At 37.5% G+C, this 18,269-nt stretch overlaps 1 protein-coding gene across 3 annotated transcripts in view; it reads left to right on the forward strand.

Moving 5' to 3' along the window:
* The first annotated feature begins 5,696 nt into the window (after window positions 1-5,696).
* CDKAL1 (CDK5 regulatory subunit associated protein 1 like 1) overlaps window positions 5,697-18,269 on the forward strand; it is a 651,862-nt gene continuing 639,289 nt past the window's right edge. Inside the window, exons 1-5 of one of the 3 annotated variants that reach the window (XM_045847147.1) lie at window positions 5,714-5,775; window positions 6,594-6,637; window positions 9,853-9,990; window positions 14,443-14,615; window positions 16,304-16,416. In XM_045847147.1, the coding sequence (XP_045703103.1) occupies window positions 14,446-14,615; window positions 16,304-16,416 (283 nt within the window). In that variant the 5' untranslated portion in view covers window positions 5,714-5,775; window positions 6,594-6,637; window positions 9,853-9,990; window positions 14,443-14,445. Of the gene's footprint in view, window positions 5,776-6,593; window positions 6,638-9,852; window positions 9,991-14,442; window positions 14,616-16,303; window positions 16,417-18,269 lie in introns of all 3 variants that reach the window. The other 2 variants (XM_045847145.1, XM_045847146.1) reach the window with 2 other exon arrangements.

Genomic DNA, 18,269 nt, shown 5'->3' on the forward strand with positions numbered 1-18,269 from the left:
TCAGCTGATTCCTCAATGGAAATTTTGCAGACTAGAAGGGAATAGCAAGGGATATTCAAAGTGATGAAAAGCAAGGTTACGATACCCAGCAAAGTTATCATTTAGAATTGAAGGACATATAAAGCGCTTCCTTGAGAAAAAACAAAACAAAAACAAACAAACAAACCCTGAAAACTAAAGGGGCTCGTCACCATCAAACCAGTATTGAATGAAATGTTAAAGGGTCTTCTTTAAGAAGAAAAAGAAAAAAATATAAATAAAATGCCAATAAATACACACCTGTCAACAGAATCTAAAAAACCAAAATAAATGAACAAACAGAACAGAAACAGACCCACAGATACACAGAACATTTTGACAGATAGGAGGGATGTTGGGCGTAGGTAGGTGAAAAGGTGAAGGGATTAAGAAGTATAAATTGGTTCTTACAGAACGCTCATGGGGAAGAAGGAAAAAGGACTTGTGGATGTGGACAACATATGGTGATTGCTAGGGGGAGGGGATATAAGGGGATAAATGGTAATGGAAAAAATACAATAAAGATTGAGTTTTAGAAAGATTGAAAAAAGAATAGTGACAGGGATATAAAGTATAGCATAGGAAATATAGTCAACAATATTCTAATAACTCTGTATGGTGTCAGAAGCGTATGAGATTTATGAGGATGATCACTCAGTGAATTATACAATGTCTGATCACTGGGATGTACACCTGAAACTAATAAAATGTATATCAATTGTAATTGAAAAATAAAAAAAACAATAAAAAACAACTCAAACTGCCTAAGATTCAGTTTTTTCCTTTGGGGGAAAAAAAACCAAAAACAAAGGATAATGAAAGGAAAGAGTACTCCTAATTATCAGACTATTTAGACAGTGATTGTGTTGAATAAATTTGATAATTCACAGAGGGCATAATATAGTTACTGACAAGCATTTTTAAGTTGTTAAACATGACCCTTACTATTCTGGTAAACCCTTACTATTATTTTGTAGATTCACTTGCATTTTTAGTACTATATACCAATTGGGTTTTTTTTTTACTACCAAACATTCATAAAATATTTAATACTATGTTATGGGCTAAATCCATTAACAATATGGGGTGTCAATTCTTGTGAAGTTTACAACCTAATCTGAGAGACAAAGCATAAAGACTTAAAATTTGTAAACAAAATATGGAATAAACATACAACAGAATGTTATTCAGTCTTAAAAAGGAAGGAAGAAATTCTGACATGCTACAACAACATGAAAGAACCTTAGATAACTCTAAGTGAAAAAGACACAGTTAAAAAAAGGACAAATATTGTAAGAGGTACCTAAAGCAGTCAAATTCACGCAACCTCTGGTGGCTGCCAGAGGCTGAGGTGAGAGAGAAATGGAAGTTGTTGGGCACAGAGTTTCAGCTGGGGAGGCGAGAAAGCTCTGGAGATGCAAGGTGGTGACGGTCGCACAAATATTGTGAATGTGCTCAGTACAGTTGTACTGAACTGTATAATTAGAAATGATTAAAATGGTAAATTTCATGTTCTGGATGTTTCATCACAATAAAATACTTAAAATTTGTATATTCATAATAAGGAAAATTAAAGTTCCACACTACAATGTAACAGATAAACTAGTAAATTATAAATCATCAAATGCCATTTTAACTTTCTTAATAAAATGTACTCATTTATTTTTTGAATAAACAACGCATTTGCATGGCACAAAAATAGGAGTTCTGGCCAAGATGCAGGCATAGGTAGATATACTTCACATCCTCACACAACCAAAAGAAGGATAAAAAACAATTTAAAAACAAAAAATAGCCAGAACTGCCAGAAAATCAAACTGCATGGAAGTCTGACAATGAAGTAATTAAAGAGGAAACATTCATCCAGACTGGTAGGAGGGACAGAGATAGGAAACTGGAGTGGAGAGGATGCAAGGCAAGGTGGACAGTGGCAGACTGGGCAGTCCCACATTCATGTGTGGATAAACCAGGAGCAACAACTGGGGAGCAAGACAGACCTTGCAGCACAGTGTTCTAGCATAGGAACTAAAGCCTCAAAACCTCTGGCTGTAAAAACCTTTGGGGGTTGCAGTGGTGGGGGAAACTCCCAGTCTCACAGTAAAGTCTGTCGGAGAGACCCACTAGGTCCTAGAACATACACAAGCCCACTCACCTGGGAATCAGCACCTGAAAGGGCACAATCTGCTTGTGGGAAGTGAGGGAAGTGATGGGAAGTGGGGTGAGATATGAGCAAGCAGTATTGTACCCTCTTGGACTCCTTTCCCATATACAGCGCCAACAAAGAAGCAATGTGGGTTTGCCCGCCCTGGAGAATTTCTACAGCTCTACCTCTTATAACATAACAGCTGCACCAAGACAAAGAAATATGGCCCAAGTGAAAGAACAGATAAAAGCTCCAGAAAAACACTAGGTGGTGAGAAGATAAACAACCTATCAGATGCAGAGTTCAAAACACTGATAATCAGGATGCTCACAGAAATGATTGAGTATGGTTGCAAAAAAGAGGATGAAATGGATTTATTTCACAAAGTGAAATAAAGCAAAATATACAGGGAATCAACAGTGAAGCGAAGGAAACCAGGACTCAAACAATTTGGAACAAAAGGAAGAAATAAATATCCAACCAGAACAGAATGAATAAATAATTTAAAAAAAAGGAATAGAGGCTTAGGAACCTGTGGGACAACTTTAAACATTCTAACATCTGAATCATGGGGGTGCCAGAAGGAGAAGAGGAAGAGCAAGAAATTGAAAATTTATTTGAAGACGTAATGAAGGAAAATTTCCCCAATCTGGTGAAGGAACTAGACGTGCAAGTCCAGGAAGCTCAGAGAAGTTGGATCCAAGAAGAAAGACACCAATATACATCATAATTAAGTTACCCAACATCAAAGATAAGGAGATAATCTTAAAAACAGCAAGAAAAAAGGAGACAGTTACCTACAGAAGAATTCCCATAGGGCTATGAGCTAATTTCTCAAAAGAAACCTTTCTGGCAAGGAGAAGCTGGAAAAAGTATTCCAAGTCATTAAAGGCAAGGACCTACATCCAAGATGACTCTGTCCAGCAAAGCTCTCATTTAGAATGGAAGGACAGATAAAGTGCTTCCCAGATAAGGTAATGTTAAAGGAGTTCATCATCATCAAGCCCTTATTATATGAAATGTTAAAGGGACTTACCTAAGAAAAAAAAGATAAAAAACTATGAACAGTAAAATGACAACAAACTCACAACTATCAACAACTGAACTTAAAAAAACAAAAACAAAAACTAAGCAAATAACTAGAAGAGGAAGAGAATCAAAGAAATGGAGATTACATGGAGGGTTATCACTTGGGAGGAGGAGGGGGAGAATGGAGGAAAATGTACAGGGAATAAGAAGCATAATTGGTAGGCACAAAACAGACAGGGGGAAGCTGAGAATAGTACAGGAATGGAGAAGCCAAAGAACTTATATGTATGACCCATGGACATGAATTAAGGGGAGGGGGAATGTTGGAGGGAAGAGGGTATAGGGCGGAGGGGAATAAAGGGGAGAAAAATGGGACAACTGTAATAGCTTAATCAATAAAATATACTTAAAAATAAAAGGTACAAAGTGTTATACAGGGGAAAATAGATCTTCCTTTAGTCACTTAGTTCCTTATCCTAGAGATAACCTCATTACCAGTTACTATATGTTCTACCAGAGATACTATCTATCTGTCTTCCAGTGAGTATATTCACCTATTGTGTATGTAATTTCAACTTTCTTTTTTCACTTAATAATGTCTTATCACATTAAATGCAAACTTGTTCTTTTTAAAGGGCTGTGTAGTAGATATAAATACAATATATTTGACCAATCTCCTCATTAGAAGCCAGAGAGGGTTTCCAGTCTTGCTCTTTCAAGCAGTTTCAAAGAATAATCTAGCACATATATCATTTTGTTAATTGTGAGCACTTCTGTAATGTAAATTCCTGGAGGGAGGGTCACTGGCTTTTCATATGATTCAGAATATGTCCCTAACTAGACAGAATTCACCAAAGTGGTATTGGTGTTTCTCATTTTATGCAAAAACTTGGAAACATCTTTGTATCATTTGCTGTGGCACCTATCAATTACCAAATCTTGCTAATGTTATTTTTTCAGTATCTTTTCTGTCCTTCCATTCCATTTACAATTCCTCATGGCTCCAGCTTAATTTAGGCTTTCAGCATTTCTTCACATCTGAAGTGTTGTATTCCGCCCATCCTCCTGAGAGAAGAATTTGCCTCAAGCACTTAAATGCTTGTCTCCATTTTGGCAAACAAGGTTCACCTTAATCTGGTCCTTGCACTTTGCCTCTCCAGCCTTCTCTAGTATTACCCAACTATTTTTGCTTTTATGATGTACAAGAATAGTTCACAGTTTCAGGCTTCCATGAATTTGCTCTTTGTCTTCTCAGCCTGGACTACCTTTATCCATTTCCCTTACTTCATCCCTGTGGGAAGTCTTGACCTCTCCAGGCAAGAGGAGGAAGCTCCCCTTTGTGATCTACAGGTCTGCATTCATTTTCCATGATGATCGCTATCTCTACTCAAACTATTTCCTTGAAGTAGACTGAAATAGTAGTGGAAGTGATCTTTTCTAGTTCTAGCATCAAGCACAGTATTTGATGTCATGTGGTGTGCAGAAGATAAAATTTCTTTAACTGAATTTAACTAGAGCTTGGGGAAAAAAGTGGAGCCATTCATTCATTCCTGTTAATGTTGAGTGGTGATTATGTGCTATGCAGAGGGATTACAGCCAAGAAGATTACCTAGGGCCTGCTTTTTGGGGTTTAGTGAAAGAGACAACATAAACATACAGTTATAATTCACTGAATGAGGACTGCAGTGGGCCCCTGGACATAGTTTAGATTCTTTATGGATATGGATGAGTGAAGGGTGGCATTTTAATTTGAGGGAATTGCACTAGGAAAGGCATTTATAAAGTAAGGCAATTCCTCCAAAGCACTGTGAAACCCATAGTCAGACATATAGCTCATGATTTCTGAGTTTCTGTTCATGGCTCATGGCCTCCACTTTCGAAAGTCTTCTGGGGAACAGGAAGTCAAATAGTGCCTTGGAGAAAAAATAATAAAGTGAGATAACACGTGTAAAACACCATGTTAGAATCAGTATACTCCACGGAAGTTCTCTTTCTCTGTTCAACTGCTTTACAGTTTAGCTGCTAACTTGCTTGGTGTTTAGTGACCTATATTAAATTTAATCTACCAATTTTCTTTCTCTGTCCTTTTCTATTCTCTTCCCTAATATGACCTCTTTTCACAAAAGGTTGAGTAAGCTAGAAAATGTAATGAAAAAAGTAGGTTCTTTGGGATTCAGGAAGAACTGAATTCATCACAGAGGTATTACTGGGGGAGTAACTTTGGGCAAGTACTTAAACTCCAGTTTCCTCTTTTGTAAAATAATATATAATAATAAATAAGTCAATAGAAGATGTTTATGTAAAGCCTTTAACCTTAACACAGTGCCTGACACACAGTAGGTACTGAGAAGTTAACTGTTAACTGGTTCTAAGAACCCGATGCCTTGGGCGTCTATTTTTGCCTCTGCAGCCAAAAGAAATATAAGCATAATCATTACTAAACTAAATTAAAGCAGAACTCGCGCTTCAGCAGTGATGTAATTTGATCTCCCCGGGCCACCGTCGCCGAGCACGCGCAGTTGAACGTGGCGGGACGTAGGTGTCATGGCGAGCTCCATCTGAAGTCTGTGCTGTTCCGGAGAGCGGTGAGTTTCTTTGGTCTGGTTTGTTATTTCTCGACTACTGGGTAAGGGTGGCAGGTGGATCAGTGTGGGGCACAGTGCGGCCGGAGCTCGTTTCATGGCGTAGCCTTGTTTCCCCAATTATAGTCTTCGCTGGTTTATTTCGCAGTTAAAGAGGGACCTGCCAGGTGGGATGGGGGAACGGGGAGGCTGGGAGTGCTTCCAAAAGTGAGGACAGGGTCCTTGGCCTCAGGTGGTGCAGAGCTGTACGGAGTGTGAAGGGATCTCGTTCCTTATTGTCAAGATAAACTTTATTCGTTCTCCCACTTTCTGCGTTAGTGATTGTGTAGGACGGGAGGAGACTGTCGCAGTTATTTAGCTTTCACAGAGCTGTACCTCATTAAGAATTTAAACTGGAATCGTAAGAGTAGATGTCCTGTGTTTTCACTTTTCATTCTCGTTTAGTCATAAAATCAGTCTGCATCTCAGGGCGACCCGTGTCTTTCGGATGGAAGGTGATTTGGATGTCTACCTATTTCATTCCTCATTTCCGTTTTGTAGTTCTTGGTATTACTTGAATCACGCAGACTGTGATAGTGCCGGATAGTATTTCTTACTGTTGCTAGACGCTGGATCCTAGTCATGGCATATACGGCAGATGTCAACACACTTGTTCTAATCATTAAGAAGTTGCAAGTAGTATGGGCCATAATTAACCCTGCTGTATAAGACAGTGTTTTATGGAGGCTAATCTCTTTTAGGTAATTTTTTAAAAGAGTTCTTACTGTAGTTTTGTGAACTTGTTGTGAACTTGCTTTTTCTAATCAATTTTTATTTTCCAGACCAGTCTTTCAAGAGGATTTGAGACTAATTGCAGATAATCAAGGTATTCACTTATTTTAAATCTTTTTTTGTTTGAGTGTTATGTTACACATTATAAAATGTGCAAAAAGCCCAAGTTCTTAGTAACTTTCCCACCATCATTATATGGATATACTATGATCTCCATATCACTAAATCCAAGAAACATTTTCATTTATTTTACTTAACCATCTGTCTGTGTTAGGTTACAATGACTGAGTCCACTGACATGCTCTCTGCCTTTGCCTTCAATGACAGCTGGTTTGTTCCCTTATGTGGTGGCTGCTTCTTGGTTCTTATTAAAAGCTGGTTCTCTTTTACTTGGCAGTTAAATTTGGAATTTCTGAAGACTTGGCCCTTTCCCCTTTCCTCTTCTCTGTTCTCTCTCTCTCTGGTTGTTCTAATCCACAGTGCTATTCTCTGCCTTTTTGAATCTAGCCATCCTAGCAAGTGTGAAGTGGTATTTCATGATTTTGATTTGCATTTCCCTGATAGCTAGTGATACATCTTTTCATGTGCTTATTGGTCATTTGTGTATCTTCTTTGGATAAGTGTCTATTCAAATCCTTTGCCTGTATTTTGCACTGGGTTATTTGTCTTCTGTTGTTGAACTGTGTTTTTTTTTCCTATGTGTTCTGATATAAGACTTTTTATCAGAAATATGATTTACAAATCTTTTCTCCCATTGTGTGGAGTTGTCTTTTCACTCTCTTGATGGTGTCCTTTGAAGCATAAAAATTTTGAATTTTGTTAAGGTCTCATCTGTTTTTTCTTTTGTTGCTTGTTTTTTCGTGTCATAACTAAGAAACCAGTGCTTACTCTAACGTCATGAAAATTTACACCTATGTTTTTTTCTAAGAGTTTTATAGTATTAGCTCTTAAATTTAGGTCTGTGATTCATTTTGAGTTAACTTTTTGTATGTGATAAGAGGTAGGAATCCACCTTCATTCATTGCGTGTGGCTCTCTAGTTGTCCATTTGTTGAAAAGGCTGTTCTTTCCCTCAGTGAAATTGTTTTTGCATCCTTGTTGAAAATCAGTTGACTAGGTAATGCATTTTTGACAAACATGCTTGATGGCTTTTATGACAGAATAATTCTAGGAAAATGATTCTTAAATTTTAGTGGCCATCAAAATTATCTGGAAGGCTTGTTAAAGATTACTGGGCTTTACTCAGAATATCTGATTCAATAGATCTAAAGTGGAGCTGGAGACTTTTCATTTCTAACAAGTTCCCCAGTAATTCTGGTTGTGGTGGTCTGGGAACCACACTGTAAAAAGTACTGGTGTAGAATTTTGTTTCACAACTGTGGCTACACACATGAGAATATTGGGAAGTGTTCTAGATATAGTGGCGAAAAAGAGATGATGCCTCTGTCCTTGTGGAGCTTACAGTGTAATGAGAAAGACAGATGCAGTTGCATATATGGTATCAGGTAGGTTAGTGCTATGAATAGAAATGAAGCATAAAGTAGGGTTAGAGGTTAGTGAGAATGTCCGGGGAATGCTTGGTCACTGTGTCGTTATTTCAGACATGTTGTTTAGGAAAGGCCTTTCCAAGGAAGTGCCATGTGAGTGGATAAGTGGGCAGCAAGCCGTAGGGATATCTGGGGGATGATATTACAGGCAGAGGAATAGCAATTGTGAAGGCCCCTGAGTCAGAAACTAGTTTGGCATACTTAGAGAATATCTAAAAGGTTAGTACAGTTGGTACAGAGTGGGAGGTGACAGAGGGGATAACTAGGGGCCATACTTTGTTAGACTGGATAGTCTACAGTAAAAAATATTGAGAACGAGCAATATGTTAGACATAGTTCTAGGCTCCCCCTGGAATAAAGCAGTGAACAAAGCACACGAAAACCTTTACAGACACAGAGTATATTCTAGTAGAAAGAGATAGGTAGTAACAATAGAATGAAAACATCTAGCAGGTGATGAAGTGCCAAGGAAAGAAAACAAGGTGGGGAATGGAAATAGAGAGTGTATATATATATGTGGTGAGATGTGGGAGTTGCTCAGCAAGGCCTCACTGGGGACATTTGAGCAAAGTCCTGAAGGGGTTGAAGATATTCCAGGCAAGAATAAGACCCTGAGATGTTTGTACACCTGGTAGGTATGAACGGGCAAGGAAGCCCATGTGGCTGAGTGGAGCGAAGGGGAGAGTGATAGGCAATTAAGTCAAGAAAGTAACAGAAAGTTGATTACGTAGGTCTTGCAGACTCTTGTAGTACCTTGACTTTTTACTGAGGTAGAAGACATTGAAAGGTTTTGATCAGAAGCTTGAGATAAACTTAGATTTTAAAGGGATCCTTCCTGATTTCTATGCTGAAATGTCCTTTGGGAATTAAGGGTAGAAGCAGGGAGACTAAGTGAGCTAGGCAAGAGTTGATGATGGTTTGGACCAAGAATGTAACAGTAAGTAGGATCAGAGATAGTCAGGTTCTGAATATATTTTAAAGATAGAACCAACAGGATTTTGTTGGTGCAATGGATTAGGGAGGGGATTCCAGGATTTTTGGTCTGAGCGGGTAGAAGGCTGGGTTTGCCTTTACATGGGATGGGGAAAATTGTGGAAGGGTCTGGTGTAGTGTTTGGTGGTGGTTGCATGTAGAAATCAAGTCGGGAGAAGATCAAGTGTTCTCATTTTGACTTAAAAAATATTTTATTTATTTTTAGGGAGAAGGGAAGGAGGGAGGGAGAAGGAGAGAAAGAATGAGAGCGAGAAAGAGAGAGAGAGAGAGAGAGAGAGAGAGAGAGAGAAACAATCAGTTGCCTCTCTTAACACCCCCAAGTGGGAACCTGCCTTGCAACCCATGTGCCCTGATTGGGAATCAAGCTGGTGACCTTTTGGTTTGCAGACGGTGGTTTCTTTACTGAAAGCAGTTCTTCACAGTCTTTGCTCTACTTATACATGCTGAGAATTTATAAGGAGGCAGGATTTCTATATTAATTTGACCACAGATCCGTTTTTTCAGTGATAGTTAATACCTCAAATGGAACCAATTTGAGAAAGACTAACTTAGTTCATTTCACCTTACTGAGTTTGCTGAGTTGGCCAGAGCTCTTGTATGCAAGAGCAGAAAACCCAACTCAAACTAACTGAAGCCATGGAAGAAATTTATTGCCTGACATGACCGGGTAGAGTGGGCAGCATCAGGCTTTAGGCATTGGTTGGGTCTGGGTACTCAAATAATGTCAGTATGGCTCCCATCTCTTCGGTTCTTACTAGTTCATTCTTTAGGTGGCCTTCTGCCCTGTGACTTACAGATGGTCTCCAGAATCATCGAGTTGACATCCTCCCAACTTAGCCACTTCAGTGAAAAGAGGAGCCATCTCTCCTGTTAGCTCAGCACAGAAGTCCTGGTGATGATCATGACCGGTAAGGCTTGAGACAGCCAACCCTGAACTGGTCACTGTGGTCAGGAGGATGGGCTACTCTGGCAGGCTTGGGTCACGTCCCCTAGTCTTGTGCCTATGGAAGGAGGAGGTTTGTGATTGATAGCCCCTCCATGCCCATGTGGTATGCATTTTAACGGTAATTTAGCAAATCCTTGATTGATTGTCGTTTTGGTTATTGGGTTATTGTGATCTTTTTATTTTGCTCTTACTATGTAAAGCTAGCTGAGATTCGAACATAGGTTTGTGTGATTTACAGGGCATAATTTGTCATAGTTGTAAAGAGGATATTACAGTAAAAGGTACAGAGTGAGCCTGGCTGGAAGCCACTCTTTTTCTTTTTCTTTTAAAATATTTTATTTATTTTTAGAGAGAGGGGAAGGGAGGGAAAAGGAGAGAGAGAGAAACATCCATTGATTGCCTTTTGCATGTTCCCAACGTGGGACCTGGCCTGCAACCCAGGCATGTGCCCTGATGATCAAATAGGCGACCTTTCGGTTGGGTCAGTGCCCTATCCGCTGAGCTACAGAATCATGGCTGGAAGCTACTCTTACTTGAAAGTTGTTAATTAAAAGACGGAAATTTGGCAAATGAAGAGAAGGAAAATTCATCAGAAAGGCTGAGACCAGAGGAGAGTATAGGGTTCTTTACAGTGGTTTTGGTGGCCCAGATGAGTGGTCACTCAGTGTACATACACTGAGTAAGTAGGCAGTTGAGTGCTGCACAGCATATGGGCTTGGGCTCACCTGGCATGGAATGCTTGCTGTGCTTCCCTGGGTAAGTTAGCTTTTCTGTGCTTCCAATTGCTTTAAAATGAGGATAATAACACTGCCTAATGGAGTTGTGAATGGTTAATGAGTTGACTCTGAGCACCTTCTTTGTGTCTGGATATAGTATTGGTGGTAGTGCTACCAGGAAGTGTACTTTCAAGTATACCTTCTTTTTCTTTCTTTTTTTCCTAGATAGTTTCTTTAAGAATTTTTTTATTTTAACATAATTATAGATTCACTTACAGTTATAAAAATTATGTGGAGATGCCATACACTTTACCCAGTTTCCCCCAATTGTAACATCTTGCAAAACTACAATGTAATACCAGAACCAGGATATTGATATTTGTATAGTCCGGATATAGAATATTTTCACTACCACAGGGTTCTTTCATGTTGCCCTTTTTTGTTCACATTCACTTTCCTCCTAGCTGTCCTCTCCTTAATCCCTGGCAACTACTATTTTGTTTTCCATTTCTATAATTTAATTTCAATTTCAAGTATGTTACATAAATAATTGTGTAAGCATGCGACCTTTTAGGATTGGCTGTATTCACTTGCTCAGCATCATTCTTTGGCCTTTCACCCAGGTTGTTTCATACATCAACAGTACATCCTTCTTTACTGTTGAGTATGGACGTACCACAGTTTTGTTTAACTATTCAACTTACTGAAGGGCATCTGGGTTGTTTCTAGGTTTTGGGTGTTACAAAGAAAGTTACTATAAACATTTATGTTCAGGTTTTTTGTGATTGTTACTCTTTACATCTCACGGATTAAGCCCTCAGAAATACAATGGCCAGGTTGCATGGTAGTTAAATAATTAATTTTTTAAAGAAAATGCCAAACTTTTTTCTCCAAGCAACTGTGCCATTTTATATTCCCATCAGGATTGTATGAGTGATTCCATTCTGCATACTCATCAGCATTTAGTGTTCTCACTATTTTTTAAAATTTTTGATTTGAGAGAGAGAGAAAGAGGCACTTTGATTTGTTGTTCCACTTACTTACACATTCACTGGTTGCTTCCTGTATGTGCCCTGACTGGGTATTGAACCTACAACCTTGACATGTCGGGATGACACTCTAACCAAATGAGCTACCTGGCCAGGGCCTCACTATTTGTTATTTTAGCCATTCTGATAGCTGTGTAGTAATGTTGAATGTCTTCTCATGTGCTTATTAGGCCTCTGTGTATCTGTAACTATTGTATTTTTTAAATTGAACATATTGGGGTGACATGTTTCAGGGGTACGATTCTATAATACACCATCTGTATATTGTCTAGTGTATTCACCTCCCCAAACCATATTCCTTCCTTCACCATTCCTCCCCCACTCACTCTCTCCCACCTATCCCCTGTATATTTTCCTAGATGAAATGTCTTTCTTTTGTTCATTTTCTAATTGGATTTTTTTCAGTATTGTGTTTTTAATTCAAGATAGTAGTCCTTTGTCAGATTTGCAAATATTTGCTCCCACTCTGTACTTTGACTTTTCATTCTCTCAAAAGGGTCCTTTGCAGAGCAAAAATTTTTAATTTTGATGATATCTGGATGTAATTTTTATTTTTATTGATTGTGCTTTTGGTATCAAGTCTAAGAACTCTTCACCTAGCTGTAGGTCTAGCAAATTTTCTCTAATGATTTTTTCTAAAAGTTACATAGTCTTAACATTTTACATTTAAGTCCATGGTACGTTTTGTAAGGTGTGAGACTTAGGTTGCAGTTCACAGTTTTGTCTATAAATGTCCAGTTGCTCCAGCACTAATTTTTGAAGTTTCTCTTTCCTCCATTGAACAGCTTCTGTACTTTTGTGAAAAATCATTTGGGCTTATTTCTGTAGGTCTATTTCCAGGTTCTCTGTTATGTTTTGTTGATGTGTTTATATTCCACCAATATTACACAGTCTTGATTACTTAATGAGTCTTAGAATTGGTCAGGCTAATTCCGCCCACTTTTTTCTTTTTTTTTTAACCAGTTGTTTTAGATTTTGATAGGAATTTAATTTTAAACTTATGTCAATTTAATCTTCATTAACACCGTGGGTGGAGTAGGGTTTCATTACTGCTTCGTTGGTTAGTGTGGAAGTCCAGGGTCCCCACCTGGACTTCTGTGGCTTGTCTGGAGGTGGGATTATAGTTTTGTGTTTTGTAGAGTTTTTTTTTCACATGCAGAATAGTTATTGTCAAAATTTTCTGTGTTGGTAGGCTGCCCCTTTTCTGGTTCCTTGACAAGAAAACAGGCTTTTGTTGGGGCTTTTATCATCTATGTGTGTTGGTACTTCAGGGTCACTGGCTTCTTTAGCTCTGTGTCTGGGGACAGGAGGCAAAATAAACCACAAGGAACTCACCGTTGTGTTTTTTCTTGGATTCCAAGGTCCCTAGCCTGTTACCATTTTCTTTCCACCTTTCAAAGTCTTCTTGTGTTTATTTTATATGTAATGTCCAGAGTTTTGGTTGTACTTATCAGGAGACACAGGGAAAAGAATGTCTACTCTATCTTCCTGGAAGCTGTGTCCACATTTTCTTTTCTTATTTACAAAAATAGGATAATGAACACCAATACATCTTTTTTCTAGAATTAAGAGTTGTAAATGTTTTCCCATATTTCTTAATTTAATTTTTATTTTAGTAAATTACAATGTAATGACATTTCACGTCCAGGTATTCAATATATTTTATAACATATCCAAAAAAGATATTTTATAACATATAAATAATGTATTCAGTGTAAAAAAAGTAAGATTTTTAAACATAGGGGCAATACTTTATATTTAATCATGTATAGCAATGATTTTGAACTGGTGTGCTTCAAGAGTTTTTAAAGTATGCAGTACCTTACTAGTCAGCACTGACCTCTTTTCTGTTAGATTGCTAAACAAAAAGAAATGACAGCAGACAACACAACAATACCCATCCGGTGTGAATGCCCTGTCTTGAACCATAAATATATAGGTCATACAATAGAAGTGCATCTTACTGGTCATGTTGCATAGTAAGGATTGATTAATTCTTGGTACCAGAAATCCTTATATAAAAGTATAGGTACCTGATTTTTTCAAAAGTCACTCTGGAGCAAAAAGAGTAGGTAATTACCACTATTATTGTTTTTTTTGTAAATCAATCAAAATTATATCTCTTTTTTGTCAGATCTGTAAAAATGTAATCTATTTTTTGGTGTGCTGCAGAATTTTGTAATTAGTTTATGTGTGCCATGAAATGAAAAAGGTTGAAAATCACTGATAAATAACATCATCCTAATGTTATCTGATACCCAGTTCACATTCTGATTTCCCTAGTCGTTCCCCAATTGTCTTGCAGCTGGTTGGATGAAGTAAGATCTAAACAAGAACATGCATTGCATTTAGGTGGTGTGCTTTTAAGTTTCCTTTGATCTTGAACAGTTCTCTTGCTTTTTTCTCCATGATATTGATTTGTTGAAGACATAGTTCAGTTTGAGCCTTGGAATGTCCCACTATCAATACGATTTGTCTGATTGTGTCCTTATGTTTCTTTATCTCTGCATTTTCTGTAAACCTGAAGTTAAAACAAAATGCTTTATTGGATTCAAGTTCAGCAAGGATACTTTATAGGTGAAGCTGTGTTAAACATTTTCTGAGAGACTCATAAGCTTGTATCATTTATAACTCTTTTATGGGGTGAAGAAGATGCCTTCTGCATCCTGTGATACACTAGTGGATGACATAGAAGATATTGTGTCGCAGCAAGATTCAAAGCCACAAGATAGGCATTTTGCAAGAAAGCACATTGTTCCAAAGGTGCGAAGAAGAAATACCCAACAGAATTTGCAAGAGGAGGAGAGTCCACCAAGTGATAGGTAAGCTTTGTTTTTTTTAATTCCATGTCATTCCCAGGGAGAAGCTGGTAGCACTGGTCTATGTGATATGCGTAAGTTCTCTTTTAAAAAATCTTCAAACCTTTGAGAGAAAGTATGTAGATTAATTTTTTTTTTTAAAGATTTTATTTATTTATTTTTAGAGAGGGAAGGGAGGGAGAGAGAGAGAGAGAGAGAAACATCAATGTGCGGTTGCTGGGAGTTATGGCCTGCAACCCAGGCATGTACCCTGGCTGGGAATCGAACCTGGGACACTTTGGTTCCCAGCCCGCGCTGCATCCACTGAGCTACGCCAGCCAGGGCTTGTAGATTAATTTTTTATTTGAATGTTTTTTAATTTAGCAATGTAATTGGTTAAAAAAAGGTCTTAAACTGCATGTTCCTTGAAGGCAGGGCTTAGGACAGTATTGGGTGTATAGATAGGACCCTACCCTCACCTTTTTGATATTACTATATCTGGTATGTAATTTTCTGTAACTTCCAAATTGAAATTTCTACTGCAATTTGTGGTTCTTATGATAGAGAGGTGGTTTGGACATTTGATTTTTGTTAGCAAAGTTACAAATACTTATGGTTCAGGTAAAGGCATTGGACACAAATTATTGCACTGTTTACAAAATTAAATCTCTGGCGAAATTCTAATAAAACCTAGTCAGGAATGGTTGATTATGCAGTTGTATAATTTAATATACTTATATTTATTTAGTATTGTTGGAAATTTTAATATACTTGAATTTGTTTGGATCATTAAGCTTTTAAAATATATGAAAATATTTGCTTCTATTTTACTTTTATAAAAGATTTCATTTATTTATTTTTAGAGAGGGAGGGAGAAAGAGAGGGAGAGAAACATCAACGTACGAGAAAAACATCAGTTGCCTCTTGCTTGTCCCCTACTGGGGACCTGGCCTGCAACCGAGACATGTGCTCTGACTGGGAATCGAACCGGTGATGTTTCAGTTTGTAGGCCGGTGCTCAATCCACTGAACCACACCAGCCAGGGATGTTTGCTTCTATTTTAAAAATAACTGATGTTTTTCAAATTTGTCCTGAACCTATTCTTAAGGTAATTTCTGTTTAATTTTAAATTATTAGGGCAATCCAAGTCGAAAGCCCTTTTATTCTTTCCTAAAACTATATTTTTGAACTGTATTTTTATAGATGAAGTACTTTTAATAATGCCATAAGATGATAGTTTGTCCATTTTGATGCAGTTATTTATATCTCTAAGTTATAAAATAGATTGGAGTGAGTATATAGAGTCTCTCTTTGTGAGCAGATGGATATACTTAAGTTACTTTTTTTTTATTTATCATTGTTAACTAGAACCATTTTCTTTGCTATTGTTACTTGTATGTACCATTTAAGAGTCAAACTTAATATCAGTAGTACATTAGTACTACTGAATTTAAAATACAATTCAGAGAAAAAGGAGATATTTTTGTGTAGAGAGTCTTACCTTAGAATTCTGTGGTTATTTTATCTTGATATTAGACTTTTGGTGTGCCAACAGATTATAGATTAAGTTGGTGCATTTAATGAATAGCTTGTGAATGGGATGCAGTGAGTGGTTTATGTTTTTCATAATATGCCCAGAAATCATCTAGTATGTTTTATTTTAAAAATCATTGAACAAAGCTCACTTTTTTCTTTTATTGATTGTTTGATAGCACTATTCCTGGCATACAGAAAATTTGGATACGGACATGGGGTTGTTCTCATAATAATTCAGATGGAGAATATATGGCTGGACAACTAGCTGCTTATGGATATAAAATTACAGGTAATGGGATCTGTAATGTATTTATTGATTACATTTTTCAGAGCTCAGTTTTTAGATGTATGTATTCTAGTTTCAGCAATGAAGGGATATTTTAACATAGCTTCCGTATTTTCGGACCATAAGATACACCTAGGTTTTAGAGGAGGAAAATAGGAAAAAAAATTTTGAAGCAAAAAATGTGTGGTAAAATATTTAATAACATAAAATAATATTTCACCAATGTAAATGTAAACAGAACTCAACAGCAGCATTAACAACCATTATTCCTCCCAGATTTGGGGGGCAGGGATAAATGTGTCTTATGGTCTGAAAAATATGGTAATGATTTTAAGGCAAAGCAAAGAGAAAGCTGTAATACATTGCCTATGCAACTGTGGATTTCATATATTAAAAAAGCTTTAAAAACTGTTTTGAGACAAGTTTAACCTTACACAAAAGTAGTAAAATCACAGAGTTCATGTGTCCCCTCACCCATCTTCCCCTAATATACAAAATTATAGTATAATATATAATTATAGTATAATGAATAAACTAGGAAATTAACAGTGCAATATTATTATCTAAACTACAAATCTTACTTGAATTTTACCAGTTTTCCCATTTATGTTCTTTTTTTGTTCCAGGATCTAATGTAGGATCTTACCTTCCATTTATTTGTAATGTCTCCTTAGTCTTCCCCAGTCTGTGACAATTCCTCAGTTTCTTGTCTTTTGTGTTCTTGAACTCCTGAAGAAAACTGATTAGTTGTTTTGTAGAATGACCCCAACTTGGGTTTGTGTGATGTTTTGTCATGATTAGAGTAAGGTTATGTGTGCATTTTTCGGCAGGAAGAGGACAGAAGTGTTAGTGTGTCCTTCTCAGTACATAATATCAGGGGCTCGTGATGTCACTATATCTTATTACTAGGGCACTAACCCTTGTCTGCCAGATTTCTCCACAGTGAAGTTATTGTAGTGTGTAAGTATCCTGTTTCTCTTTGGCCTTTCTGTCTACTAATGTTAGCATCTGTCAGCGGATCTTGCCTGCAACAGTCATTACTGCATTGTTCGCTTAGTGGTGATTTTCTGTTTTCTTCTTTCATCCACATTTATTAATGGAATCCTTGTGTAAGGAAGAGCTATCCTTTCACAGTACAGACTCACGGATTTTTTTAATTCTGTGAGATGTAGTCTGGTGGGATCATTATTTCTTTTGCTGCTCATTGTTCCAAGTTTGGCCACAGGACCTTGTTCAGGCTGGCTTCTGGGTCTTCTCAACATGCCCTCATTCTTTTTTGAGCATTTTCTTATTTTCTGGCATTTGAAGATGTTCTAGTCTCATATTTTTTCTTCCTCATCCTTGGAAGCAACCACGTTTCCAAGGAGCCCTGGTCCCTTTCACTTAGAGAATGGTGTTTAGAAGTAGATCAGAGATGCGGACACCAGGTTTGCTCATTGCCGCTGTGAAGTGTCAATGCTTCTAGGTCCTCTCATGTGTCAGGGCTAGGAAATAAGTATATTAAGGGGCATATATAACGTCTATATTTGTTACTGTGTCTGTCTGTATGAATATTAAATGGCACCATAATTTGAATTCTTTGTGACAGGCACTGGCCCAGGACTTCATATATGCTATCTTGCTTAGTTTTTGTGATATGAGGAAATATTGGCATCCCTACTTTAAAAGTGAGAATGGACAGGTTGTGTCTTATTTTAAATCAGACAGGCAGTGCATTCTCTGCCAGTCCAAAACACTGTTCTTAACCACTATTCTGTACCTCACAGTTGCCTTTGTGTGTATAATGGGCAAGTCATGGTTTCCGTATAGCATGTGAGGATGGGGCAGGACTAGAAACTTGCTCCCTTCATAGTTTT

Source organism: Phyllostomus hastatus, unplaced genomic scaffold (genome assembly GCF_019186645.2).
Source record: "Phyllostomus hastatus isolate PE091 unplaced genomic scaffold, TTU_PhHast_1.1 phas_contig_524, whole genome shotgun sequence".
NCBI lineage: Eukaryota > Metazoa > Chordata > Mammalia > Chiroptera > Phyllostomidae > Phyllostomus > Phyllostomus hastatus.